The sequence below is a fragment of the Muntiacus reevesi genome, chromosome 2 (genome assembly GCF_963930625.1).
Source record: "Muntiacus reevesi chromosome 2, mMunRee1.1, whole genome shotgun sequence".
In the NCBI taxonomy this organism is placed as follows: Eukaryota; Metazoa; Chordata; class Mammalia; order Artiodactyla; family Cervidae; genus Muntiacus; species Muntiacus reevesi.
Window position 1 is genome coordinate 172,018,995 of NC_089250.1, and position 27,044 is coordinate 172,046,038.

At 65.4% G+C, this 27,044-nt stretch overlaps 2 protein-coding genes across 2 annotated transcripts in view; one reads left to right on the forward strand and one right to left on the reverse strand.

The window, feature by feature from the left end:
• Nucleotides 1-1,892: 1,892 nt before the first annotated feature.
• On the forward strand, nt 1,893-16,743 carry DPYSL4 (dihydropyrimidinase like 4). Its single transcript, XM_065920164.1, has 14 exons — nt 1,893-1,992; nt 5,409-5,497; nt 6,051-6,235; nt 8,089-8,253; nt 9,645-9,706; nt 10,105-10,185; nt 11,352-11,420; nt 11,767-11,887; nt 12,758-12,914; nt 13,100-13,241; nt 13,870-14,040; nt 14,334-14,513; nt 15,311-15,476; nt 16,048-16,743. The coding sequence occupies exons 1-14, from the start codon at nt 1,954-1,956 to the stop codon at nt 16,137-16,139; spliced, it is 1,719 nt and encodes a 572-aa protein (XP_065776236.1). The 5' UTR covers nt 1,893-1,953; the 3' UTR covers nt 16,140-16,743.
• A 1,377-nt stretch (nt 16,744-18,120) lies between these two features.
• STK32C (serine/threonine kinase 32C) overlaps nt 18,121-27,044 on the reverse strand; it is a 74,423-nt gene continuing 65,499 nt past the window's right edge. The window contains exons 9-12 of the mRNA XM_065920165.1: nt 26,405-26,530; nt 26,200-26,331; nt 19,680-19,747; nt 18,121-18,739 (exon numbers count right to left, since the gene is read on the reverse strand). Of these exons, the coding sequence (XP_065776237.1) occupies nt 18,613-18,739; nt 19,680-19,747; nt 26,200-26,331; nt 26,405-26,530 (453 nt within the window). The 3' untranslated portion in view covers nt 18,121-18,612. The remainder of the gene's footprint in view (nt 18,740-19,679; nt 19,748-26,199; nt 26,332-26,404; nt 26,531-27,044) is intronic.

Below are 27,044 nucleotides of genomic sequence, written 5' to 3' on the forward strand. Positions count from 1 at the left end.
CGCAACTGCTGGCACCAGAGAAATGCCCGGAGTCTGTTTTTATGGGCAGTCAGGATCAGCTTGTGTGGTCACATCATCCCCACCACCACCACCCGCCCTGCTGTGCCCTTGCAACTCGCCAATCGTTAGAGTCAGAGCCTCCTTGCCAGACTTGAAATCGCCCACAGGGCCTGGAAATGTAACTGGAGTTTTGAAAAACTGTAGGTTTTTTTTTCTTTTCCGTGCCTGCTGTCCCCCGGTCCTTCTGCAGGTTGAGAGGGAGGTCAGAACCCCGTTGCGAAGCGGCTTTGCTTGGGCAGAAAGCGTGCCCTCAGCCCAGACCTGGAACTTTCAGCACCCGCCGCGTGGACAGCGCCGGCTCCGGGCGGGCGCTCCGCAGGGCTTGGCGGTGGGGGGCGGGCAAGGGGGACGGGTCGGGGGGAGCGCCGGGCCGGGTCCGCCCCGTCTACGCGCAGCGCTCAGACCCTGCCACTGGAGGCTCCGGGACCGGCCGCCCTTCGCCCGCTCGCCCGCTCCCGCAATGGCAGCGAGGCGGCCGCAGGAGCCCGCAGGGGCTCTGCCCGGCTGCCTGGGGGCGCGGGGCACGGACAGCCCCCGCGCCCGCCCCAAGCTCGGCGGAGTCTTCCGCTGTGTGGAGGACGCCTTTGAGAGCAAGACACTGCCTCTGGACGCGCTGGGAGGCGGCCTCCGGGGTCGGAGAGGCGGAGAGCCCTACCGCGGGCCAAGTGGCCACCCGGGGAGTCCCAGCGAGCCAGGCGGAGACGGCCTGGGGGCCGCGGCGAGTCTCCCAGAGAGGCCCAGCGCGGCCCAGGCCCACGGGCCACAGCAGGTAGTGGCCGCGATGCGGGGGCTGCGGGCGGCGGGGCCGGTGAGCAGGGAACGCGGGCTCTGCCCCTGGGACACGACGCTCCACCCCAGAGGCTCCCCGGGTGCCGTCCAGGGGCCCGTCCTCTTCGGAGAGCCTCCAGCCCCTCCGCGAGGACGCGAGCGCTGGCCGCAGAATCCCTTTCCCCCAGGAGCCGAGCCTGAGCCTGGACCTCCCCATCCTGCGCCCCCTCCCCATCCTGCGCCCGCTCCCCATCCTGCGCCCGCTCCCCAGCCCGCACCGCCCCCGCCCCCGCCCGGGGCCTGGGCCCTCCTGCGCTGCTCCTCCTGGGCTCCCACAGCTGCTCCTCCGTGTCTCCTCTCGTTCCGTCCCTTCCGCGTCCCTGCAGCCTCCCTCCTGCCCTCACGGCTCTCGGGGCTGGTCCTGGACAGTCTCACAGTGAGGTGTCTCCGCTGTCCGGCCCCGGGGTCTGGCGCTCTCAGCCCTGCCCCGGCAAATACTCGGAGGAGCCGAGCTTTGGCCTGAAACATCTCTCAGGGCGGAGTCCAGCTCCCTGGGATCCTTAGCCTGGACTTGAGACTAGACGCGGTCCCCGTGGCCTTGGGTGCCCTGGGTCATCAGGGAGCTGGTGGCGGGCCTCCGGCCGGCCAGGGGCGAGGCGGGGCCTGGCAGCTCATTACCGGACCCCTCTCCCTGTCCATCTCGGGCGGGACGCGGGGGATCTCTGCCCACACACTGGCCAGGACCGGGGGCAACCGTCTTTCCACCCCCACGCCCACCCCACTCCGCCTGCAAGAGTTCGCCTGCCGTCTCCGCCGCCCGGGGCGGGTCAGCGGCCTCAGCGCGGGCCTAGCCGGAGTCGGCGGCAGCCTCTCGGAGCCGGGCCGGGGCGGGGCTTGAGAACCCGGGAGCAGCTGCGGGCCGGGGGCGGGGCTGGGGGCGGGGCCGGCAACGGAGCTGCGCGGCCCGGCGCGCTCGCACTCGGACGCCCGGCGCCCCCACGTACACACCCGGGCTCCGTGGGCTCCCCCGCGAGGCCTAGCTGGTGCATCCCCCGCCGGGGACCCCCAGGCCCGCCCCGCCCCGCCCGAGCCAACCGAGACGGCGGCGCTGGCGGGAGGAGCAGAATGTCCTTCCAGGGAAAGAAGAGCATCCCCCGGATCACGGTGAGCCCCGCTACCCGCTCCCGGCCGGGCTCGCGCCTCCTGCCCCCTGCGTCGGGCGGGGCCTGGCCTGGGCCCCGGGAGGACCTTCCCAGCCCCGCGCCGGGTCCCCTTCCCTCGGCGTCCAGGCCCCCCCCCCCCCCCGCCCCCCGCCTCGCCTTGCGCCCTGTCCCGGCGCTGCCCGCTCCTGCCCAGCTCCTTCCCGCGCGTGCCGCGCTGGACCCCCTCAGGGAACCGGCTCCCCTGAGACCCCTTCCCTCTGCGCCTGGGGAGGGCTCGGGCCTGGGGGTGGGTGGGGGCGGGGAGGCCCGCTTCCTAAAGCGCAGATGCGCCTCCCCCTCCCCTCCCCGCGGGGCCTCTCTCGAAGCTCCGCTCGGAGTTGGCGGGCTGCGCGGCCCTTTGTTGACACCGTTGGTCCAGCCGCCGGCCTCGGGTGCAGAGATGCCATCCCGCGCAGCCCGCCCCTCACCCCCCCGCCCCGCCCCGGGCCGCCCCCGCCACACCGGGAGCTCTTTGTCCCAGACAAAGCTGCTGAGGCCGGCGCTCAGCCCCAGCCCCCGGAGACCCGGAGCCCCTGGCCACCTGCAGCCCTCCTTGGAGCTGGAGTTTGGAGGCCCCCGGCCCCGGGGGGTGGTGGGGAGAGTGCTCCCTCGTCACTGAGCGGGCACCCAGGCGGCTCGGCTCCCTGGAGAAGACCCCCTAACACCACCCGCCCCAGGTGGGGGAGGTCCGACTGTCCGCGCTGGGCTGCCAGGAAACAAAGCCGCCCTCCAGGGGCCGGGAGCCCAGCGGAGGGAGGGAGAGGGGGAGGGCCAGAGGGAGGGAGTGCCTGGGGACCCCGGGCGGCCTGCCCCTGGGAACCCGCGGATTCAGCCCCAGCTCTGCGCTTGGCTTGGGGGAAGGATCTGGGGTTGCCGGTTCACTTCCTGAGACACTCAGGGAGGAAGGGGGTCCTGCCTCAGGACGGGCCCAGATTCTGACCTGAGGCAGGAAGCCCACTAGGGCTGGACGGGGTGGGGAGGGTGGCCCCACCTCCGGGTGGGTCAGAGGTCAGAGGCCAGGTGGCCAGGTCAGGAGACTGTCACTCTGGTCCTGAGGGCCGCTGCAATCCCTTCTTGGCTCCAAACCTGGGAAGGTGCCCAAAGTCTGAAAAGTGGGGGTTGAGTGGGGAGTCAGACCACCGTCTTCCTACCCAAAGCCTTCCCCTTCCTTTTCTTGGGCGTGTTTGAGTGGAGTGGGGTGTTGGAGTGGGGACCCTGCAGGAGGAGGCAGCCAGGCTCTGACACTGGCTCGGGAGCTGGGCGAGGTGGGTCCTTGTGATATGACTGCTCAGGGTCCGGCCTGGGGCCCAGGGGGCTGGGCAGTGAGCCCCTGAGGACCCAGCAGGGTGACGCCCCAGCAGCTGGGGTGGGGCGACGGGGTAGACCAGAGCTGCCGGCGGGCACCCAGTAGGTACTTTCAGCTTCGAGCTGTTTCTGGTGCAACTCCCCAGTCCAGCAGGAGAGCCATCTTAGGTGACTCGGGAACGAACGGGTGCGGCAGTTCCAGTAAAGTTGAGCTATGGGCGTTGAAATGTGAATTTCATACAAATTTTATGAGTCTCAATATAGTCTTCTTATGATGTCTTTCAGCCAACATGAGATGCAAACCATCCTTGGCGCAGGGCTGGGCAGACTGTACAAGCTGGGGATCACGTCTGGCCTGTGGCTCGTCAGCCACCCGTCTGTAGACTGTGGGGTGGAGGTTCTACTTTTAGTCAACAGAAATCTGAGAATTCATCCCAAACTGTTAGATGCTAATAAGAATAGAGTGATGTGCTCTGGCTCATAAGCCGTGAATTATTTATCCTCTCAGCAGCCTCTGAGAGCTGCTGACTGCCCTGCACACTTCCGTTCTGGCTTCAGGCTGACACCGGGTTTAGAACCAGAGCTCCCAGCTGGAGTTCCAGCCCGGCCTCTGGGTGGGCGCCCAGGAGCTCCGGGCCAGGGCCAGGCCCCCGTGAAACTGCTGTGGTTCCGGCTGTCTGAGCCCCAGGGAGTGTGAGGTTCAAGGTCGTGGGGGAAAGTGCCGCAGGGCTGGGTCCTCACCCGTCATCTTGCTCTCGGCCACCTCCTTCCTTTCTGCGTTTCTCTCCATTTTGCTCCACTGAGGCCCAGCTGTCACTCCACACCCTACACAGTCCATGACCGGCTCCCCATCTCCCCTCCGTCCCAACCATCAGAAGTGGACCGATGGAGGCCCAGCTCCGTGGCGGGGGGTGCCCCTAACAGCCGCACTTCCTGACACTTAGTTCACCTCCTTGGGGCGACCTCCAGGCGGCACCAGAGCCAGCGAGCACCCCAATGTCTTCCTGGCCTGCACCCCCATAGCTTCTCCGTCATCAGCTCCTGCCCCCCGACTCTCAGCCTCTCTGGAGTCCATCTCTCATTCACCCCATGATCCCAGCCAGGGGGCCCCCGCATCTCATCCAGACGCACAGACACCACTGCAGCCATGGCCTGTGTCTGTCCTTGAACACGAGGACCTCTTTCTACCTAAGCCACTGTGATCTCTTTATAAGCACTCAGACATTGCTTGAGGCTCCGGTGGTGGCCCGCTGACCCCCCAAGCCCAGCATGTCCCACCCCAGCCCGCCACCCCCACATTCTGTATCAGCCAGGCTCCTCTCCGCCCCAGGCCTTTGCGCGGCTGCTCCCTGGCCTGGGCCTGAGTCACGGCCTCATCAGCTCCTCAGAGAGGCCCTTCCCGGTCCCTGCGGCAGCCCCACGCGTTCCCCTGTCTGTGCGCTTACGAGGGTCACCGCCTGTGACGGCTGCGTGCGTGACGTCTGTCTGCCCCACTGGGATGCGGCTGTCCCGCGGTGGGGCCCTGCCTGCCAGGGCCTGCTCTAACCCCCGTCTCCCGGCACCATCTCAGGCCACGGAGATTCTGGAAGGAGCTTGGCCCGATGTCAGCCAGAGCCGCCTCTGCAGGTGGACAAGGAGGGCTGGCCTTGCAGGCCCGCATGGCCAAGCGAGACGTGGCCCACTGCCCCCTCGGCCTGGGTTTTAGAAACTGGGCAACACGCGTGATGGCATGCCCACGGTCAGACGCGTGGCTGCTTGCACTGACATGGCCTCGCCATGGTGACGCGGGAAGCCGGCTGGGCGATCGCCCCCCCCACCATGTTTTCGGTGAGGCCAGATCGCCTGACTCTGGGTGTGCGTCACGTGCGGGGCCTGTAAGCAGCCACCTCCTAGGGCCACCGCCGCGGGGTGGGGTGGTCAACGCTGCAGGCTCCGTGCTGGTCTCACACACACAGACGGTGTCCACAGGACACGTGAAGGTGCCCATCATGACTTCAGAGGGAGCTGGCGCTCGGCGTACCGCTGGGTCACTCGGTGAGGGCAAACTTGCCCCCATTCACTTCTTTTTGACAGAGTGACCGCCTCCTGATCAGAGGGGGGAAGATCGTGAACGATGACCAGTCCTTTCATGCTGACCTGTATGTGGAGGACGGCCTGATAAAGTGAGTTTCTGCCTCTTCAGGGTCACCTGTGTACACCTTGCTCACACGCTGCCCGGAAGCTTACTTCTGGGTGAGATCCGCGTGAGTGTTTCTCTCTTTCCCACAACCACGGTCCCTGGAAACAGCTCCAGCCCCTCCCGCGCCTTCAGCGAGGCCTCGGAGAGCAGGACGAGGCTTCCTCGTTTCTCTGTTATCACAGCTTCAGTACCTGTGGGCTCACAGTAGGTGCTTAATAAATGCTTAGTGACCACACCGTTTTGTTTCTCTGCTCGTATCTGTCAGGCAGCTCCAGCCTCTTGTCAGCAAGGCCGCGAGTGGACACCTAAGTGACCAGCACAGGGTGGGATCCTTCGTGCTGACCATCCTGAGCCCCTGGGGCTGGCTTGCTCTCCAACAGTGTCGGAGGCGGGTCCAGTTAGGCCTTGGCTGTATTGCCCTTCGCTTCCAGGACGGGAGCCCAAGGGCAGGCGTCCCAGCTATGCAGCGTTGCCAGGGGCCCCATTCGCGCTCGCTCAGGGATCTTCCTCACCAGCGGAATCTCTGCTGCTTTCAGGCAAATTGGAGAAAACCTCATTGTCCCTGGGGGCATCAGAACCATCGATGCCCATGGCCTGCTGGTCCTGCCAGGCGGAGTCGACGTCCACACGCGGCTGCTGATGCCCGTGCTGGGCATGACCCCCGCCGACGACTTCTGCCAGGGGACCAAGGCTGCCCTGGCGGGGGGCACCACCATGATATGTGAGTGTTATTCATGGCCGGGGGCGGGGGGTCCGTCCCGGCCTCAGGCCTCCGGCGGGTTTGCATGTCGCAGGAAGCACCCTCCCTGGTGGAATGTTCTCAGGCTGGTTTTCTCTCTCTTTTTAAAAATTCATTTATTTTTTATTGAAGGATAATTGCTTTACAGAATTTTGCTGTTTTCTGTAAAAACCTCAGCCTGAACCAGCCATAGTTCCTCTGGACTGCACGCACGCTGAGAAGGGCTGAGTGGCTGCACCCAGCCGAGTTCCTCAGCCGAGTGCTGCCGTGGCCAGCGCCGCAGCCCTCCTGGGGTTTCCACGGGGATGTGCCCGTAGTTTATTATTCCCTAGGAAGCCAGCAGCTGGCAAGGACCTGGTTTGGAAAACCCAAGTGCCTTGGGCAAGTTCAGGGGTGGTGTTGCCAGACACATTTGCCCCTGAACCTCGCCCCCTCTGAGGCTTGGTTTGCAGAAGCCACCTGCTACCGTGCAGAAGAGTTAAAGATGGTGGAGGCGGTGTTTTAGAGAAAGGATGATAAAAATACTCTTATCCGATCAACAACCCCCAGAGGCCCCGTGCCAGGCACAAGCCCCGTTCTGATGTGCCTCAGCTCCATGCAAGGCAGAGAAGCCCAGTTCACAGCTTGTGAGGGGTTCAGACTTCCCACCCTGAACCTGCTCGTGGTCACTTCAGGAGCTCAGACAGGACACAGCGTTTAGCCCCTCTCCTTCCCTGAGACCCGTCAGCTCCACGGCGCCCAGGGCAGGTGCCTCCGCTCGGGCTGGACCTGGTCCAACCCTGGCTGCACCGCGTCCTGGCGGTGACCTCAAATAGCGCACAGTTAGACGTCACGCTTCCCTGCGCGCTTGGGCAGGAGGCAGGGGGTGGGAGGGTGGAACACGCGGGGGCCTGTGGTTGCCAGGCTGCACGCGGGCAGACGGGGGGCACTGCCACTGCCTCCTGGGAAGGGCTGCTCCGGGTGCTCAGGGTGACTTCCCAGGCGACGGGCAGGCGCTGCGGCACCCCGGCCCGCTGTGGCTTCCTGAGCTACAAAGGGGCCAAACCCAGCAGCGGTCCGCCCTCCGGTCTGATGAGGGTGCACTCTCGTTCCATGCCCTTGGTCATGGGGCGCCTGGGCTGAGCGGGACGCCCTCCAGGTTGCATCTCCTGCTGGCGCAGAGGTGTCAGACGGGCTGTGAGGATGGAGGTGCTGCAGGCATGGGCTGGCCGCCGCGGGGCTGCAGCCGTGAGCGCCCGCGGGACAGCGTGCGCGCCAGAGCCGTGGGAGGCAGAGGGGCCCGCATGAGGAGTGTGCAGGGAGGCACGACGTCCACCTGTAACCTCGGGCGTGCCTTCCCACCAGCCACCCCTCCAGCTCTCTTCCTGCACCTTGCAGAGGTTGAGTGGGGTGTGGACCGTGGACGCAGGGTTGCTGGCGGGTCCGGGGAGACAGTGCAGCATCCGTGTGCTCTCCCTGGTTCTCCAGGGTGGGAGGGGACTCTCCCTGGTGTGCGTGGTCGGTGAGGCACGCGGGAAGCCAGCCACTGTGGGCAGGCTCGCAGGTTCAGCACCGTGGACAACACGACACCCCACCCCCACCTGCCAGGCTCTTTAGGGGTGCGTCCGCTGGGGAGCGAGGGCCTCCTCTCTGCCCAGGGAGAGGCTGGGGACAAGGGGCAGGACGGATAGACAGTTCCCGGCAGCCGTAGCCCCACGTAAGGCTCAAGGTCTGTCCTCTGCTTTCCTCAAACGTGCCTCCTGGTCTCCTGGGAGCACGAAGCCGCTCTCCCTTGGAGACCCAGGCGGTCGCGGTGGCCAGAGTGGGGGACTTAGCTGAGCGCGCTGTCCCCGCAGTGGACCACGTGTTCCCCGAGGCGGGGGTGAGCCTGCTGGCGGCCTACGAGCAGTGGCGGGAGCGAGCAGACGGCGGGGCCTGCTGCGACTACTCCCTGCACGTGGACATCCCCCGCTGGCACGAGAGCACCAGGGAGGAGCTGGAGGCCCTGGTCAGGGACAAGGGTGAGAAGCCGGCCGGGCGGAGGGGCGGCTGCGGGGCCTGGGCTTCCGGGGTCAGGCAGACGCTGCATCCGGCCAACTCCAGGGCAGGCGGCCAGGCCTGCGTTACGTTGGACAGAGCCATTCGAAGATCTGCTGGGCTGAGAGGTCAGCTGTGCCCGCACCTGGGGGTCGCACCCTGGGGCTGTTCTCTTCACAAGAGGACAGAGAGACACAGCTGTCTCCACAGCCCCCTTGTGTCTTGGGCCTGGGGGAAGGAAAAGCATGATAAGCTTTCTTAGTCCTGATGATCCTCTGGAAGGAGATGCCTTAAAACTCAGCCCTCTGCTGCTGCCTCAGCAGAAACAGGACGGTTTATAAACAGGCTTAAATATTTTTTTAAATCAAAAGTCCTGAAGCTAAAACCACATCAACGTTTATAGTGGATTTGAAGGAAAGTTAGGTGGATGTTGTAACTGACCTCTGGTGATCAGCATTGAGTGTGGTCTTAGCCGGGAGTGGAAGGTCAGGGTCAGAGGGGCCGTTAGGGATGGGACCTGGGACTGGGGTGCTGGCGTCAGAGTCCAGGCCAGGCCAGGAGTCTACTGCTCTCTCAGCCCAGGAGACAGTGAGCCTACCCCACTGCATACCTGACGGAGGCAGGGAGGCTTCCTCCAGGCCATTTTCCCCAGAGTGATGGACCTCAGGCCCATGACCTTTGGCACTCAGGAGCCCTCACCTGGGGGCAGGCGGGGGCCTCAACCAGGCAGCAGCTGTGCCTCCTGGGTCCTTCCCTACCTGGCCTGGGGGTCTGCGGCCTGGTGGCTCAGAGCAGAGGTGTGAACGGGCACCTGCGGCCATCAGCCCACCCCGAGCTGCTGTGGCAGGGGGCAGCGATGGGGCCGTTAGTGAGGAGGAGTGATAGGGCGGGGGCACGGGGGGGGGGGGGCTTAGTGAGGGGCAGCGATGGGGCAGGGGGTGGGGGGTTAGGGGCAGTGATGGGGCGGGGGGTGGGGGGGTTAGGGGCAGCGATGGGGCGGGGGGTTAGGGGCCGTGGGGGGTGAGTGATGGGGTGGGTTGGGGTGTTAGGGGCCATGGGGGGTTAGTGATGGATGGAGGGCGGGGTGTTAGGGGCCATGGGGGGTTAGCGATAGTGGGTGTGGGGTGCATTAGGGAGGGGTGTGCCGGTTCTCACCTGCTTTCCTGCTAGGGAACAATTGGTTCCAGACCTCAGGTTTGAGGAGCTGGAGGGGCTTGGATGTCTCTGCCCCAGTGTGGGCTGGTCTGGAGTGTGTGGGGCTGATGCCCAAGGTCCGCCAGGCCAGCTGGTGAGGCCCTTGGGAGAGCCCACCCTCACTTGGCAACACAAATGCCAGGGAGGCTCCTGGCCTCTGACCCCACCTGCTTCTCTCCAGGTGTGAACTCCTTCCTGGTCTTCATGGCATACAAGGACAGGTACCAGTGCACGGACGGCCAGGTAACGCCCGGAGCCAAGGTGCGGGGGCGGGGCAGGCAGGCTCTGCGGTGCTGCGGGTCGGGGCCTGAGCCCCACGTGGTCCTGAGGGGGACGGGGCCTGAGCCCCATGTGGCCCTGAGGGGGGCGGGGCCTGAGCCCCACGTGGTGCTGAGGTGGGGGCGGGGCCTGAGCCCCACGTGGTCCTGAGGGGGCGGGGCCTGAGCCCCACGTGGTCCTGAGGGGGACGGGGCCTGAGCCCCACGTGGTGCTGCAGGGCGTGAGGCAGGTTCCACGGGTGCTGGGGGCGGGGCCTGAGGCCCACGTGGTCCTGAGGTGCGGGCGGGGCCTGAGGCCCACGTGGTCCTGAGGTGGGGGCGGGGCCTCAGCCCCATGTGGTCCGCCTGTGTCTGTCTCCCCAGATGTATGAGATCTTCAGTGTCATCCGGGACCTGGGGGCCGTGGCCCAAGTGCACGCGGAGAACGGGGACATCGTGGACGAGGTGGGGCTGGTGGGGTGACCCCTACCCTTGGCCACAAATGCAGATCCACTAACCTGGGGGAGGGGACCTGGAATCTGGCCCGGGGGATAGCTAGCCCAGGAGGAAGGCCCGGCAGGTGGGGTGCTGGGAGCCTGCGGGCTCTTGGCCACAGCAGGTTTTCCCCCATCCTCACACGTCTGACCTTAAATTCTCCCAAACCGAGGTGTTGCTTCCTGGGGTGGGAGGGGGCGCAGAGGTGGGTTCCCGTGCCCTCTGGCCCAGGATTGGGCCCTCTAGAGCTGTTCCTTCTGCCCACGGGCGCACCTGTGGGGTTCATGGCCCAGTCCTCTGTCGAGGCCGCTACCTGGGGAGGCCCTGGCCCTTCTGCCCATGCCCCACCTTCCCCACAAGCCCAGGCCTCTGCCCTCCTGTTTGCCCACCAGCCTCAGTGCCCACAGGGGCCGGGCAGTGGAAGGGGGCGCGGGGAAGATTCCCGGCTGCCTGGGGGTCTAGAGGGGGGGGTCACACACACAGCCTCCGCCCTGACATTCCAGACCCGCAGAGAAGTTTACAGGGACCCACTGGCCCCTCTGACTCCCAAGTTCACTAGGAGGCGTGTGGCGTTCCGGGCAGTGCAAGCTGTGTGTGTCTCCAGGGAAGGGGGCTGGGCCGGGAGGAGGCACACCCCAAGTACAGGAGGGTGGGAGGTGCGTGCCGGGGGAGGGGCTTGTTCGGGGTCGGCTCCTCCCCCATCCTCCACCCAGAGTTCCTTCACACCAGTGGTGCTGTGCTCAGACCTGGGGGTGAACCAGCCTGAGGCGGCCCCACCCCTGGCTGTGCAACGCCCCCAAGGTCGCCCCATGCACACACACCCCGGCCGTGAATGCCTCTGTGCGTGCACACCCCGCGCACACACCCGCTGGGGAAGCAGCAGGAGGTGAGGCTGGGGGGCCTTGTCCTTCTCACTCAGGAGGCCTGCGACCCCGGGCATGTCCGGCCCTCCACGGCCTTGGGGCTCCCTTCTCCATAATTCGGGGAGCTGGAGTCACCCCTTCAGAGCGCAACCCCTCTGCTCCCCTCGAGTGCTCCGGGGTGGGTGATTCTGAGGTCTCAGGGCCAAGTGTCCTGAGCCGTGACTGCAGCCCCGCGAGGCCCTCCAGCCGGGCTGGAACGAGGTGTGTGTTTAGGAGCAGAAGCGGCTGCTGGAACTTGGTGTCACTGGTCCTGAGGGCCACGTGCTCAGCCGCCCCGAGGAGGTAGGTGCGAACCTGCGGGGCACCCTTCAATGGGCCTTCATTGGGGGTGGGCTGGGCCCGGGGGCAGGTAGGACTGTGACCCCACTGTCCTCGCCTGGGGGTGTGAGCCAGGGCTCCCGGCCCCCTGAGCACAGGCCATGCTGAGGCCTGCAGTCGAGGCTCAGAGGGCAACGCGGTCTGCTCTAGCGGGGCGCGGGCCAGCACAGATTCGGGACTGGAGTCCCAGGCCGGGATCCCGGCCCCCGGGTGCCCCTCTGGGCCAGACATCCGTGGGTGGCTGGGGCATCGCAGGCTTACTGCGGTCAGGAGCCCTGGCCCTCCCGCGGCCTGAGCAGCCCCTCTGCAGGTGGAAGCTGAGGCCGTATACCGCGCCGTCACCATCGCCAGGCAGGCCAGCTGCCCCCTATACATCACCAAGGTCATGAGCAAGCCCGCGGCTGACGTGATCGCCCGCGCCAAGCGGCGAGGTGGGTGCTGGCCAGCGTGGGGGGGGGCTCGGGGTCGCTTCCGTCCACAGCCCCCCAGAGCGGCACAGAGCGACCCCATGGGGACGCAGCGGGCCTGCCGGCCTCCTCAGGGGCCTCTCGCAAGACGGGCGCGGGTGTGGCCCGTGGGGGCGCCTGAGGCTCCCTCTTGTCCAGACAGCAGTGGAGCCTGACGCGGGGCCTTGAATCACACGTGGGGCTTAGGGGCCCCATTTGCACAGAAGTGGGTGTCAGAGCGTATGTGTGTGTATGGGGTGTGCGCGCGTGGTGCGGTGCTTACGTGATGTGTGTATATGGTGTGTACACGGGGGGGTGGGGTGCGATGTGATATATGTCTGTGTGTGTCTGTGTATATGGTGTGTATATCGTGTGTGTGCGCGCTTACGTGGTATGTGTCTCTGTGTGTGTATATGGGGTGTGTGTGGGGTGTGTAAGCCTGCACCCTCGGGTCGCGTGAGAAGCCTCGCCCAGCTGACCCCTGGGCCGAGCTGCCGCTCCCTGGACACCTCCCGGGTGCGGGCGGGTGTGGGGCCAGGGCTGGGTGCCCTCTGGGCCGTGGGGGAGGCAGGTGTGTCTGTGCCCGGCAGGGGTGAGGCGGGGGCCCAGCGGCCCCGCGGGAGCCCTGGGTGGTGCCGTGGGTGGGGAGCAGCCCTCGCAGTCAGGAAGCTGAGGGGCTGGGCCTGGCGGGCCGTGGGAGGCCTGGCCCAGCCCGGGGGTTGGGGGGTCCCGCGGTGCAGTGGGAGGCCTGGCCCAGCCCGGGGGTTGGGGGGTCCCGCGGTGCAGTGGGAGGCCTGGCCCAGCCCGGGGGGCGGGGGGTCCCGCGGCCGCGGTGCAGCTCACACCTCGCCGCAGGGGTGGTGGTGTTCGGGGAGCCCATCACCGCCGGCCTGGGCGCGGACGGCTCGCACTACTGGAGCAAGAACTGGGCCAAGGCGGCCGCCTTCGTCACGTCGCCCCCCGTCAACCCGGACCCCAGCACCGCGGACCACCTCACCGCCCTGCTGTCCAGGTAGGGAGCCTCTGGGCCCCGCCCTGCCGTCCAGGCGGGAGTCACCTGGGCCCCCCCCGTCCAGGGAGCCTGCCCTACCTCCTGGCCCCGCCCTGCGGGCACCCTCCGCCTCGTGGCCGGGCGTGGGGTGGGCGTGCTCAGGGAGGACAGGCCCCCCGGGCCCCTGTGACCCCGGCTCTCTGCAGCGGGGACCTCCAGGTGACCGGCAGCGCCCACTGCACCTTCACCACCGCCCAGAAGGCCGTCGGCAGGGACAACTTCACACTCATCCCCGAGGGCACCAACGGCGTGGAGGAGCGCATGTCCGTGGTCTGGGAGAAGTGTGTGGTGGGTGCACACGCACGGCCGCGGGGACCCCTCCCCACGGGAGTAGCTGGTGGGACCACAAAGGGAGGCCCTTTGATGAGCAGATTCACTGCGTGGAGTGGAGTTCAGGGTGGGCGGGCTCAAGGCTGTCCCCCCCGCAGCCCGGTCACCCTGGGGTCCCCAGACGTTCTGCTCTGGTCCCCCGAGAAGACTCCGTGCAGCCAGGCCCTGCCCTGGTCCTGATAAACCAGCCCTGGGCACAGGGGGTCCCTACACTCTGCAGCGTCTCCCCAGGAGGACCAAGGCTCCCCCAGACATCTGTCTCACCTGGGGCCTCCGTCCCCGCGCCCCCAGCCCTGGCCCTGCGCCCTCCCCCTAGGCTGAGGCCCTGACCCCAGGCTCCTGGCCACTGCTGGGGGCCAGTCTCGTTCTCTGGGGACAGATATCACTGTGGAGACATCAGCGTTCACTTGCCCACAAAGCAAGCGTGGAGATGGGCTCGGTGCCCGGGGAGGACCAGACCTGCAGGTCTGGCTGAGGCATGCTGCCCTCAGCCTCGAGGGCAGCCGCGTCCACACAAGAGCCTGGAGAGCAGACCCTGCATGTGGCCGGGGAGGGGCGCCCCTCACCCCACCTTCTGGCTTCTCAGGCCTCGGGGCAGATGGACGAGAACGAGTTTGTTGCCGTGACCAGTACGAACGCGGCCAAAATCTTCAACTTTTACCCGAGGAAGGGGCGGGTGGCCGTGGGCTCCGACGCTGACCTGGTCATATGGAACCCCCGGGCCACGAGAATCATCTCTGCCAAGAGCCACAACCTGGTGAGTGAAGCTGGTCCCATGTGGAGGCCATCTCGGGGTCTGGGGGCGCCCTGCAGCCATCCTGGATGTCTTGGGACAGGCAGGGCCAGCATGGGCAGGGGGCCCAGTCTGGGGGGAGAGCTCGCCCACTCTGTGTCCCCGGGAGATGTTCCCGAGGGGCCACGGGTGCAGGCACGACCACCCCCCTGAACCCCAACCCAGCCTAGTGGACGCTCCCCGCTGGGGCCCTCGCTCCGGAGATTCTGAGCAGTGCCAGGGCCTCCCGCTGGCTCAGAGGGCCGCTGTCCCCCCAGAACGTGGAGTACAACATCTTCGAGGGCTTGGAGTGCCGAGGAGCCCCGAGCGTGGTCATCAGTCAGGGCCGGGTTGTGCTGGAGGACGGGGCCCTGTGCGTCACCCCCGGGACCGGCCGCTTCATCCCGCGCAAGACCTTCCCTGACTTTGTTTACAAGAGGATAAAGGCCCGCAACCGGGTGAGCCTGAGCCGGGCGGGTGGGCGGGCGGGCAGGGCCCTCAGGCCTGCTCACGGTCAGCCTGCTCCTGGCCGCCCTGCTGTCAGGAAGGTGCAGTGGCCTCACCGTTCCGGGTGGTTCCTCGCCCACGTTCGTGACCAGGCTGCCCACGCCACTGCAGAGTGGGGGTGTGAGGCCAAGGAAACCCCGAGTGGCCACCCCCAGGGACACGGCCACCACGCCTAGCAGAGGTCATCCAGCATTTCCCTGGAGCAGACCTGCCCTTCAGTGAACTCAGGAAGGAGAGTGGGACGCGTAGACAGCGTCCGTGAGCCCTTGTCCCTCAGTGGGGCTTGGCCAGCGGCCCGCTGCGTCCGGCAGGCGTGCAGGTGTTCGTCCAGGCCCTGCACACATGTGCAGGTGGTTCACGCGTGTGCACGGGGGCACACAGGCCCAGCTGCATGGGCATGCGTGGTGACTACACACGCGGGTTGGCTTTATCTCAGCCCCATTCCCACTTGTCTAGGACGACATCGTCTGAACTTGTATTTGGAGGGAGTGCTCCAGGGCAGGGCTGGGGCTGGCAACGGCTCCTCCCCAGGGCGGGAGTGGAGGCCGCTCTGACCCACAGGTGCTCCTGTCTCAGGCTGCCCTGCCCGCAACCCTGCACCCCCAGACCGCCCTCGGCACGCTGCCCCGCCTCGGGGGAGGGGGGTGTGCGTCCACACGCGCAGGTGGACACCGCTGGGGGTGGAGGGCCCTGCCCTCGAGCCCGAGGCCGGCTCGCCGGCCCTCACACCGAGCCCTTCGGCCCCCAGCTGGCGGAGATCCACGGTGTGCCCCGAGGCCTCTACGACGGGCCGGTTCACGAGGTGATGGCGCCCACCAAGCCGGGGGGTGGCGCCCAGGCCCGCGCGTCCTGCCCTGGGAAGATCTCCATGCCTCCCTTCCGCAACCTACACCAGTCGGGGTTCAGCCTGTCCGGTGAGTGGAGCCTGGGGTGCTCGGTCTCCTCAGGGCCCTGAGGACGGTGTCTAGCCCCCAGCCCCCGCATCTCACGTGAGGTGCACAGGAAAGGGGGCTGGGAGTCTCGGGGTGCGCCTGTGGCTGCCAGCTCGAGCCTCTGCTTTCAGGGTCTGGGCTGAGGGGTGTGGATTTGCAGGCAGGCCCTGAGCCCAGGCTCTGCCTGGAGACAGAGCCGGGCCTCCCTGCCCACTGGGGGCTGACCCAGCCCCTGGCGTCCAGTTCTTGTCGGCCTCCGGGAACCCAGCCTTGTCCTGAAAGCTGGCGCCAGCCTTGTCTCATCCCGGGCCCGTGCAGGGCGAGACCCAGAGGAGGGGCGCTGGGGCTGGCCTGGCTTGTGCCGCTCCAGACAGGCTTCCTGGAGGGCCAGCCCTGACCTGTAGGCTCCGGCCGCAGGCGCACCTGGCCTACCAGCCTGCTCGTCTGAGGCCTCGGTGGGGGAGCCGAGTGTGGGGTTTGCAGCCCTGGCCCCCGGGGTGTGGCGGGCGGGTCTGCGTGCCCCCAGCACCGGCTCCACCCCGGCCTTCCGCAGGCTCGCAGGCAGACGACCACATCGCGCGGCGCACGGCCCAGAAGATCATGGCGCCCCCCGGCGGCCGCTCCCACATCACGTCGCTGTCCTAGGTGCTGCCGCGGGCGGCCGGCCCCGCGACCTTCCCTCCCTTCCTTGAACCCACTCTGTAAGGTGCTTGGCCTCCCCTTCCCTTCCCAGAACCTCTCCCCTTGGGGTCCCACGGCCTGTTACAGGGAGCCCCCGCAGGAGAGGCTGAATGGGGGCGGTTTCACTGCCAGGGCGGGCAGAGGGGCTGGGCGTGCTGGCGGGGGCAGCTCAGGGGGCCCTGAGCCCGGGGGCCTCGGAAGGCAGGGACCTCTGGGAATGCCCAGGACGGAAGGCGGGGGGCATGGTGCTCTCGTCCCCGACTCGAGTCACCGCCCCGGGGAGACCCCGACTCAGCTGCCATCCCGCCCCGCCCGAGCTGCTGTGACTCCAGGGGCCCAGGGGATGCCGTGTGGGGCAGCTGCACTTCTCAGACTTCCCAGGGACCAGACCCCCACGCCGTCCATAGAGCCCTTTCTCCTCCAGGGGCCCCGGGGGCCCGGAGCTGAGTGCTTCCTTCTCCTACGACGTGTGTTCCCAGTAGTTGATTAGAGAAGCCGTCTTGTGTGCTGAGGGCACTCTAGCCAGGAACCTGCATGCCGCCCGCAGCCCAGCGGCCCCAGTCCCATGGAACCGGGTTGATTAAAGGCATCTGGACTGGAAGCCACTGGCGTGTGGAGAGCCCCGACTTCTCTGCCCCTACACCATCCCCCAGGGGTTCATGTGCGGCACCCTTGGGAACACCCTGCAGCCCCTTGGTCCTGCCTCTAGACGGTTGGGAGGCCGGGCCGCCAGACGACTGCAGGGCTGGCCGGGCCAGGCCTGCCGGGCAGGGGCAGGGCTGGGTCTGAGCTGTGGGCAGGGGCTCTGCCTCCCATTGGTCTGCAGGCCAGACGCCCAGGAGAGGTGCCCTGGGAGGACCCCTACCCACGTTCTAGTTGGCGGGCGCAAGCCGCCCAGCAGGGCTTGGGGCAGTGCAACGCATGGGGAGCTCACACCTCCAACGGGCAGCGGGGGACAAGGCGTGGCCTGCATCCTGCCCAGTTAAGGCGGAGCAGGCCGGGGTTCTGGTCCGAACCCGCAGACGGTGCTCCTGGGGTTGTATGAGACCAGCGTTCATTGCACCAGCAGCCCCTTCCCCAGGGACAGACGAGGCAGTCGGGGGGCCAGACCACACCCGCAGGCCGGCCAGTGACTCACAAACAGGCACGCTGTCCCTTAGGGCCTCAAAACGCACCTGAGATGCGCACCAAAAACACACGAAACACGGCTTTCTACACAACGCCCGCCCCGCCCCGCCCCGCCCCCTCCCGCGCAGCCCCGCCCCCTCCCGCACGGCCCTGCCCTCCACACACAGCCCCGCCCCTCCCGCGCGGCCCCGTCCCCTCCCGCGCAGCCCCGCCCCCTCCCGCACGGCCCTGCCCTCCACACACAGCCCCGCCCCTCCCGCGCGGCCCTGCCCCCTCCTGCGCGGCCCCGCCCCCTCCCGCACGGCCCTGCCCTCCACACACAGCCCCGCCCCTCCTGCGCAGCCCCGCCCCCTCCCGCGCGGCCCCACCCTGCCCTCCACACACAGCCCCGCCCCGCCTCCCCGCCCAGCTCCGCCTCCTACATTGCCTGGTCTCCACCCAGAACTCTCTCTGGGGGTTGGCACCACCACCGGGCGTCCTGCGGCGCTGCCCACCTCCCGACCCGGGCTCCCCAGTGCTCTGGGGCCCCACGTGGGCTCCCCACTCTGGGTGAGGGGGACCCGTGAGCTGCTCCAACCTGGGGCGTTCCGGTCCCGGCTGCTTTCAAGGTTCTGCCCCTGCCCCCCGGCAGGCCGCACCTCCACCCCACCCCAACAGCGGCCTCGGGTTCCTGGGGCAGGTGACGGGCATCCTCCCCAGGCCGAGGACCGGAGCTCCGGGAGGCTCTGGCCCGGCAGGAACGCCCCGGTCACGGATAAGCGTTCTCCACCCGCGGCAGGAACAGAACACGCAAACCAGCCGACACCGAGCGGTTCTCATGTTGTTTTTCTCAGAGGTGGAGACTGTACAGGAACACGGCAGAAACGACCAGAACGCGTGTCTATAAAACACTCTTCAGGCCCACGCCCTCCCCCATGATGGACACGAACCAGGCGGACCCGGCACCAGCGCGGGCTGGCGGGGGCGGGCTATGTACAGCGGCGGGGCAGGACCCCAGAGGACCCCCGGGAAAGCCTGGGCGGGGCCTGCGGCCCCCTCCGCCGTCACGCGGGGGGCGCCCACCCTCTGTGCTGCCCACTCGCAGCCACATCGGCAGCCTCTTGACACCACGTGCCCCGAGGGCCAGAGGGCAGACCCAGCGGTCAGACCATCCGGTGCAGTCCGGCCGGGTGCCGCCGGCCTGGGCCTGGACACGCTGGGCAGCTCCCTGGGAAAGTCGACACTGGACCTCCGGCCTCCCCATCTCTCTGGAGGCCTCGGGTCTCCGGTGGGGCCTGAGCTGACTCCTCGGGCAGCGGGCAGGGGCGGCCTAGCTGCTCCCGGCTGAGGGGCATATGGTGCCGCAGGCGGGCAAGGCCGAGCGCACGCCGTCGCTGTCCGCCGAGGCCTCCGCCGCGTCCCCGGGCTCGGGCGTGGGGTCCTGGCTCCTCTTCAGCCTGGGGAGACACATGGGGGCTTTATGCAGCCTCGCCAGCAGCCAGGGACGCCACTCGCTGGCCCAGGGCCTGTCTGGGTCTCCCGGGGTACACCCCCACAGGAACGCGGCCTGGGGCTCCACACAGACCACTCCTGGGCCTCTCCGCCTGGGTAGAAGCCCCTCTGGCCCCACTGGCTCAGCGGGGCATGCGGGCACGCGGGGCATCCAGCCGGCCCCTCTGTGGGCTCTTCACGGCCCTCGGGCTCGGGGCAGCAGGCTGGCAGGTCTCAGCCGGTTTCCAGCCAGAAACTAAAAAGAGGCAGGTCAGGAATTCTGGAACAAAGTGCTTGGCTGAGTCCCATTACCACCCATGCCTTGACCTCCAGGGTGGTGGCCAGTGTCCTAAACCAGGGTCCACATGTCATCCTGGCCAGTGAGGCAGGACAGAGGACCAGTGAACCCTGTTCGGCTGCTAGACCAGGGCCACCTCTTCCAGGAAGCCCTCCGCATCTCATCCCACCCCTCCTCCCCCAGCGTCCACAGCACTGGGCCTCCCCATTCCACCATGGCAGGTGGCTCAGCTCTTTGAGGTCTGTCATATCTTCCTGCCAGCGAGCCCCGCCCTTCCTGCTCCTGGACCCTGAGTGGCTGAGTGAGGGGCGGGTTGATGTAACAGCTGGGGCCCCTCACCTGGGCGGTGCACCCAGGGCCTGCCCAGAAACTGTCCGTTGGTAGAAAGTGCCCAAGCTTAGACCTTAAAGCGCCGATGAGCTCCTCCCCAACAAGCCTGCACAGGGGCCTCCCCCGCCCCCCAGGGCTGCTGCTTGGACTCCCTGAGGACGGCGGGGGTCAGGCTTCCCAGCCCCACTGAGGCCATGTGCCTGCTGCAGTCAGAAAGCCTTGGCCCGCTCCCCAAATTCCTTTCTGCCCCGTTACTGGCCCCCAACACGCACACTCACTTCTCTCTGTTAAAAATCACAAAGTCCTGCTGGATGGCGTCAAGGCAGTCCTGAAGGTAGTCATTCTCCTGTTAGAAAGAGACACGAGTGAGCGCCTGCCAGCTTCCCTCGCATTCTTCAGGGAGGTTCCTGGGCATCCCCGGTCTGTTGCTCCCGTGTGCCTGCCTTCTCCCTCCCTGGCTCTCTGAGGAGCCCACTCTACCCCAGGCGGCCAGAGTGCATGGGAGCGGGGGTCTCCTGGTGACCCCCCCTTAGCCAGTGACAGAGGGACGCCCGACCCCTGTGTTGGGGCAGCCGCAGGGTCTGCAGAGCCAGACTGGTCCAGGAGCTACACCGGGCCGGCTCCTCCACACCCCTCCACCCTGGGTCCTCCTGGTCACTAGACCCTGGTCACAAACCCAGCTGAGGGTCTGCTTCCGGGACCTGCCCAAGAAGGTGGGCGGTAGGGGTGGTCTCGAGAAGCAGAGTCTCCGGCTGGGGACTGGAGCTGGTCCCACACTGGCCAGATCCAAGGCGTGTCACAGGTCCCTGGCACGCGAAACCCTGGTTACTGAGACCCTCGCCTCAGGAGTGTCTGGAGAGGGTGTGGGGGGTGGGTTTGCCCTGGGACCGTGGCTCTGGGTGGTCGTGGCTGGCCCAGGGTGTCTGAGGCTCAGGCTCAGTGCTGCCAGGAGGCAGCCCAAGGCACAGCGTGGAGACACCGTCTGGCGGCCCGGACCGCTCGCTGGAGACCAGGTTGGGATGTCCAACCCCAGAACTTAAGTGGGCTGCACTCACTGCCACGAAGTTTCCTGCATCCAACTGAGGCTCTGATAGGGAAGGAGTGGGCCTCAGACGCAGGAGGGGCCCGAGAGGACGCTGGTGCAGGTTAGCCCCATACCCCCGCTCTCCTGAGCCTGCGGGAGGGCCCCACTCCTGCCGGAGAAGAGGGACCCCAACCCCATTCCTGCAGATGAAACAGCACTCGCCCCCACGCCCTGCCCCACGGGCTCTGCTGCCACGCGTAGCCCCAGCGGGCAGGCGCTGGACCTGCTGGGAAGGGAGGTGCCGCTCGCCCAGTGGGCAGGACAGGCCTGGGAGGGGGCTGAACAAGGCGGAGTCTGCCCTCCACAGCTTGGGGCTAACTCGCTGCAGGAGCCCTGGTGTGAGTGCGTCCTAACGCACTGCAGTTTGGAAACCTGGAAGAAAGGATGGCCCAGGTGAAGCGGTCAGAAGGTTCAGAACAGCCTTGGAAGAATGCTGGGATAGGGTCAAAGGCTCAGAGACGTGGGCAGCTGGAGCGGCCAGCAGACTCAAGAGTAAAGACCCACAGACCCCCCAGATGACCGAATTCTTCTGGAGGGCCCGAGGGATGCGCTTTCCAGACAGAAGACAAGGAACGAGCCGTGGGGACACGGTGCCCTGGGGAGGCCCCATGGCTCCCGTGTAGTTCGAGAGGATCTGCTCCAGGACCAAGTGCCCCAAAGGCCATGATGGGATCCCGGACAGTGGCAGCCTTGACCTCACCTAACTCAGCCACACTTAAGGGGGTGTAACCACGGAAATAGGCCTCCAGGCTGGAGAGGCAAGCAGGACACCCCGACCCCTGGGACGCTGAGGGTGTCTGACTGATCACAGTGCTTTTAGGGTCAGAGGTGGACGGCCAGTGCTCACACACACATGCCTGTGTGTGCACACACACACACACACACACACACACACTCAGACTCAGATGGAGCGTGCATGAGCACCAGGCTGACGTTGGCCACGTGGATGGAAAGTCACAGCTCTTTTCCCCATTTCCAGATCGAATTCGGTTCTCAGACCTGGACCTGTGGGCTGAAGCAGGGGCAGGCTCTCGGTCAGGAAGGCCCGAGCAAGTGTGCATGGCAGCAATACCCCAGTCCTCCCCAAAGGTACCCACGGCCACTTCCTGCGTATCTGCACGCAGGAGGGCAGACGCCCGGCTGTTTAGAGGGCTGTTGAATACAGGTGTGAGCTGATGCTTGGCCCACGTCCCTCTTCTCCCCCTGGCGGCTGTATGCATAACCAAGATGGATGTATTAATACTTGGTATCTGGCCGAATTCTCTTAGTTCCTTGACCTGTGGAGTAGCAGCTATTCATATTATCATGGAAAAGCCCAGGGAAAGCTCCTGAAAATAGTCTCTCTCCCAAAACCAGCCTAGATAGGAAATAACAAGCAAACCCACATCCAGAGTGGAATGGCAATGCCTGGCACCGCCGTCTTTGAGTGATGTTTTGAGTCTTTGCCTTTTGAGTCTGCTTTATCTGTGGGAATCCGAGGGCTTCAAACAGTGGTAAAGAACCTGCCTGTCAATGCAGGAGGCGCAGGAAACACAGGTTCGATCCCCAGGTTGGGAAGACCCCCTGGAGGAGGGCATGGCAACCCACTCCAGTGTTCTTGCCTGGAGAATCCCAGGGACAGAGGAGCTGGTGGGCTACATCCACGGGGCCGCAGAGGCAGACACAACTGAGTGAACACAGCACGGCACAGAGTGGATCCGAGGATGCTACTCCTGTTGTTTTTCCATTTAACTCACGAGCCTGGCCCGCGGAGACCAGCTGGCTTCTGGCCGGAGGGGGAGAAGGGACAGATCTTAACCCAGTGGTGGCCCGAGCCTCTACCAGAGCTGACCAACACGGCTGCCCACTGGGGCACGCGGCCCTGACCTCACAGCGCATTCCTCCCGACGCCGGAGGCACAGAGGGCGGGCACTAGCCTGCATTCACCGAAGACAACCGAGTATCCAGCCAGCCCCCAGTTACCGCGGCTGGGGTCTCTTCTCTGACTTCACAGGGGTGTGAAAGTGACAAGCAGACAGCAGAGACCGCACTTCAGATATTGACCTGGACCTTTTCCAGGCTGGCGACACAGGATCCGACCCTCTGATGTGATGCCGGGCAGCGGCTGCAGCTCCTGCTCAGCCCCGCGACCCCGAGGGTGAAAACTGACGCTCAGACACCCACCCTGGACCCAGACGCGCCCTTTTCCACTTTCAGTATTTGATAAAGTACACGGGAGGGTCAATACTGAGTTATAAAAGAGGCTCTGTGTCGGATGACTCTGCCCGACTCGGGGCTGACCTGAGTGCTCAGAGCCCGTACGCGGCAGGCCGGGCGGACTGTGATGTTCAGGAGGTGAGGGGTAGTAAACGCAAGCTGACTTCTGATTTTCCAACTTAAACGGAAATGTCCAGTGCCGATGACGACTGGACAGGGGCACAGACTCCGGCCTGAGCCAGCGCTGGACTGAAGCCAAGGGCTACGCAGAGGCGGGGGTGAGGTCATGGCAGGAGGTGAGCCCCGAGACCCGGAGACCAAGGGAGGCGCAGGGGAGCGAGGCTGGGGCGGGCGACGGGTGCAGAGGCTGTCCGCCGTCTGGGGGTAAGCGGGGGGTGGGGAGGAGCTGGGCTGTGCCTCACACTCTCCCTCACGCAGGTTCTCCCAGGACGAGAGGCGAGCCGGCCCGAGGAGCCGCTCGGAGGTCGGAGCGGCATTAGAGGCGGAGGAAGCGGGCAGCGACGCGCCAGGGCCCCGCCTTCCCGAGGTGCGTGCTGTGCGCACGTGCCGTCAGCTGGCGCTCTGGGGCTGGCCCGTCCAGCTCGGGAGCGCCTCTCTGGCTAGCGGCACGCGTGCGTGGCCCCGTGGCCTGCTCTGGCTTTGGAGCCTCTGCCATGCAGGCTCAGGAGCCCACAGAAACGTATGAAGACCCTCTGGGGCTCCTTGCTGGGCACAGGGGCATAACCCACACTCAGATCCCTACAGGTCCGGCCGCTCCCCCTGGACTCCGCTGAAACTCAGCCTTGCTTCCCCCCACACCCCACCCCGACCACTGTGCCCGCGGTGGTTCCGGGCACACAGTCCTCGGGGCGGACACCTACGGGCCCTATCAATGCCAGTGCCTCACCCAAGGTGGGCAGCGACAGGGCCCAGGCAGGCAGACAGGGCGCCAGTCCTTAACTCTGTCACAGATGCCCTGCTGAGCAACTGAGACAGAATTCTTAAGCCCTTCAGAACGCCCTGGGGATGCACGGGACCCAGAGGAGCTGAAATGTCTTGAAAAATTAGAACAGTTTGGAGGACCCGCACTTGTTGACCCAAGAACTCACCAGAGCCCCAGTTGTCAAGGCAAGGTGGACCCGGCAGGACAGACACACGGATCAGTGGGCTAGAAGTGCAAGTCCGTAAACAAGCCCCTCCGTTCACAGTCAATTCATTTTTGAAAATGATGCCAAGCAGTTCAATGGGGGAAAGATAAGCCCTTTCCATAAACAGCACTTGGACGACGCAGATCCACATGCAGAGCAGTCAGGCGGGGCCCAACCTGACACTATGCATAAAATCGACTCAAAACGGACCCAAGCCTCACGCGTGAGACAGAAGACTACAAAACACAAGGATGCATCTCTGTGACCTCGGGTGAGGCAATGGTGTCTTAGAAATGACACCAAAAGCACACACGAGGAAAGAAAAGACAGACACGGGACTTCATCAGAACCGAAGACTGCTGCAGACGGTGCCAACCTGAAGAGAGAAAGCCCACAGACTGGACGATGTTTGCAGATCGTCTAAGACACTTGTGTGCAGAACATGTAAATAAATCACACTTATCAGTCAACAGTAAAAAGTGGAAATAAGGGGTGTTGATTTCAGCTCTTTCACACAAAGAACTCTGAGCCATCACTCCCAGTCTGACAGCAAGAAAAAAGCTGGACCAAGGACTTCTGTGATGGTCCAGTGGTTAAGAATCTACCTTCTGATGAGGGAATGCAGGTCGGAATCCTGGTCGGGAACTAAGATCCCTCACGCCACATGCTGCAACAAATGAGTGTTGCAGCTAAGACCCCACAGTGACAAAGTGTTAGTCGCTCAGTCATGTCCGACTGTGCAGCCCCACGGACTGTAGCCCGCCAGGCTCCTCTGTCCATGGAATTCTCCAGGTGAGAATACCGAAGTGGATTGCCATGCCCTCCTCCAGGGGATCTTCCCAACCTAGGCATTGAACCCTAGTATCCTGCATTGCAGGCAGATTCTGCACCATTGAGGCACCAGGTAAGTTTAAGAACCAATAGGAATTCCCTGGTGGCTCAGACGGCAGAGTCTGCCTGCAGGGAGACCTGGGTTTGATCCCTGAGTCGGGAAGATCCCCTGGAGAAAGAAATGGCAGTCCACTCCAGTATTCTCACTTGGAGAATCCCATGAACAGAGAAGCCTGGCGGGCTACAGTCCATGGGGTTTCAAAGAGTCACACGACTGAGCGACTTCATGTCACTTCCTAGAGCTATAATAAATAAAGCTGGACCAGCCTGCAATGCCCCTGCCGAACACCAGGGGCCGCCATCAGCAGCCCATGGAATGGGGAGGGGATGGGGGCCCACCTACCTACTCCCTGAGGAGCCAAGACTTCCAGGGAGGCGCCTGCACCGCGGAGGAGCTGGCGCCCGTGTCTGCCTAGGACCCAGGCATGGGGCTGCACAAGGCCCCCCAGGTGTCCTCACAGGCTCCGAGGGGCCCAGGAGCAGGGGGACGGTGGCGGGCTTACGATGTCGCTGCTGTGACCCCGCCATCCGCTCCTGCAGCCCTAGTTGTGTCGTGAACACCAGCCGGATCCTGGGGACAGGCCCAGGCCGGATCCGCTGCTCCCCAGGGGAAGCCCTACTTCCAAGAGCAGGACTGTGGGGGCTGTGACGGGTTACACCACGTCCCTGGGGTGGGGTCCTCACCCCACTCCTAGGAATGTGAGATGAAGTCTCCACAGATGCCACCAGTCCAGTCAATGGGGAGGTCACTCTGGACTTGGGGTCCCACCCAGTATGAGCAGTATCCTCATGAGAAAAGGCAGACTCGTGCACATGCACACACACACTAGTGCACTCACACACATACAAGCACATGCACACACATGCACACACACAGAAGTGCACACAGGCACACACAGGTGTACACAGATGCACGTGCACATGCAAACATGCACACACGAGTGAAGTCACACACAGGCACATGTGCGCACATGCACACACGAGTGCACTCACACGTGCACATACATGTGCACACACATGCAGTCATACACATACAAAACACAGAAGTGCAAAGACATGGACACACATGTGCATGCACGCATATGCACACACGAGTGTACTCACACACACACAGAGGTGCACAGACATGCACCTAAATAAGCTGTGCACACATGCACACACGAGTGCACACACACAAATGCATGCACACACAGTCACACACAGGTGCATTCAAACACATGTATACATACACACAAACACATGCACACACATATGCACACACGTGCACTCACAAACACATGCTCACATGTACACATACACATGACTGCACTCACATACACACGCACACACACACACAGGGAAATGACCCCGAGACCATGGAGGCAGAGCCTGGCCCCATGTGACCCTCCAGAGCTGGGCAGGCAGGAGGGCCCCTATCCCCCCACCACAGAGGGAGTGAGGGGCCAGAGCAGAGGCGGCCGGGTGCCGGGCCGCACTCACCGACGGGCAGCTGTCCCTGCTGCTATCCCGGGACCTGCTCTTGGCCAGACGCTTCTTCTTCTTGTGCAGCGGCCGCGACTCCAGGATCATCTCCTCCAGCTCGAAGGTGGGGTCGCAGTGCAGGCGGCCTTTCTGTGGAGGATGGCGCTGAGCCGGTGCCCGGCTACCCTCGCCCGCCCCGGCCACCCCGGGTCTGTGGGCTTACGTTGGGCACAAAGCCGGGCTCCACCTTCTTCTCGCTCAGCTCAGTCCACAGCACACCGGCCAGAGCGGGGGCCGCCCGCACGTCCTGCAGGCTGGACACGCGGTGCTTGGGGTTCACGGTGAGCAGCTGGAACAAGGCCCTGGTCAGCGGCCCTGGTGCAGGTCTCATCTCCCCAGACCCACCAGGGGGCGGCAGCTGCAGTCCAGTTCCCTGCTCTCGGTAACCAGCTCAGCACCATGACAGGACTAACGCTCAGGGGCCCAGGGCGGCCCTGCAGGACGGGCCACCATCACAGTCGCCCCTTCCAGGGGGAGCCACCAGAGACCTCACCCAAGGCGCCCGCAGCAAGGCATGTGGATCCTCCCCACCCCACCTGGGCCTCTGGGGGCCATGGTCCCCCTTGGGAGCCACCTAGGTCAGTGTGGACACAGCGGCATGCGGTGAAGGCTGGTTAACAGCCCCTCTCGGGGGCTGGGAGGCCTCCAGGTGCTCAGGCACATTACCGGGGCCAGAGGTCCCGGGCACCGGCCAGGACAGCCCAGTCGGGCCCTGCGTGTCCAGCACGCCCGTCCTCGCTTGTCCTGAGCCCTCAGGGCACAGGGTGTTTGAGGCACACCGCTCTGAGTGGGGAGCTAGCTGG

Coding starts and splice junctions, on each gene's coding strand:
- DPYSL4 (XM_065920164.1), top strand. CDS start 1,954: ATGTCCTTCCAGGGAAAGAAGAGCATCCCCCGGATCACG. Junction 6,236..8,088: donor GGGGGGCACCACCATGATAT/GTGAGTGTTATT, acceptor CTGTCCCCGCAG/TGGACCACGTGTTCCCCGAG. Junction 13,242..13,869: donor TGGTCTGGGAGAAGTGTGTG/GTGGGTGCACAC, acceptor CTGGCTTCTCAG/GCCTCGGGGCAGATGGACGA.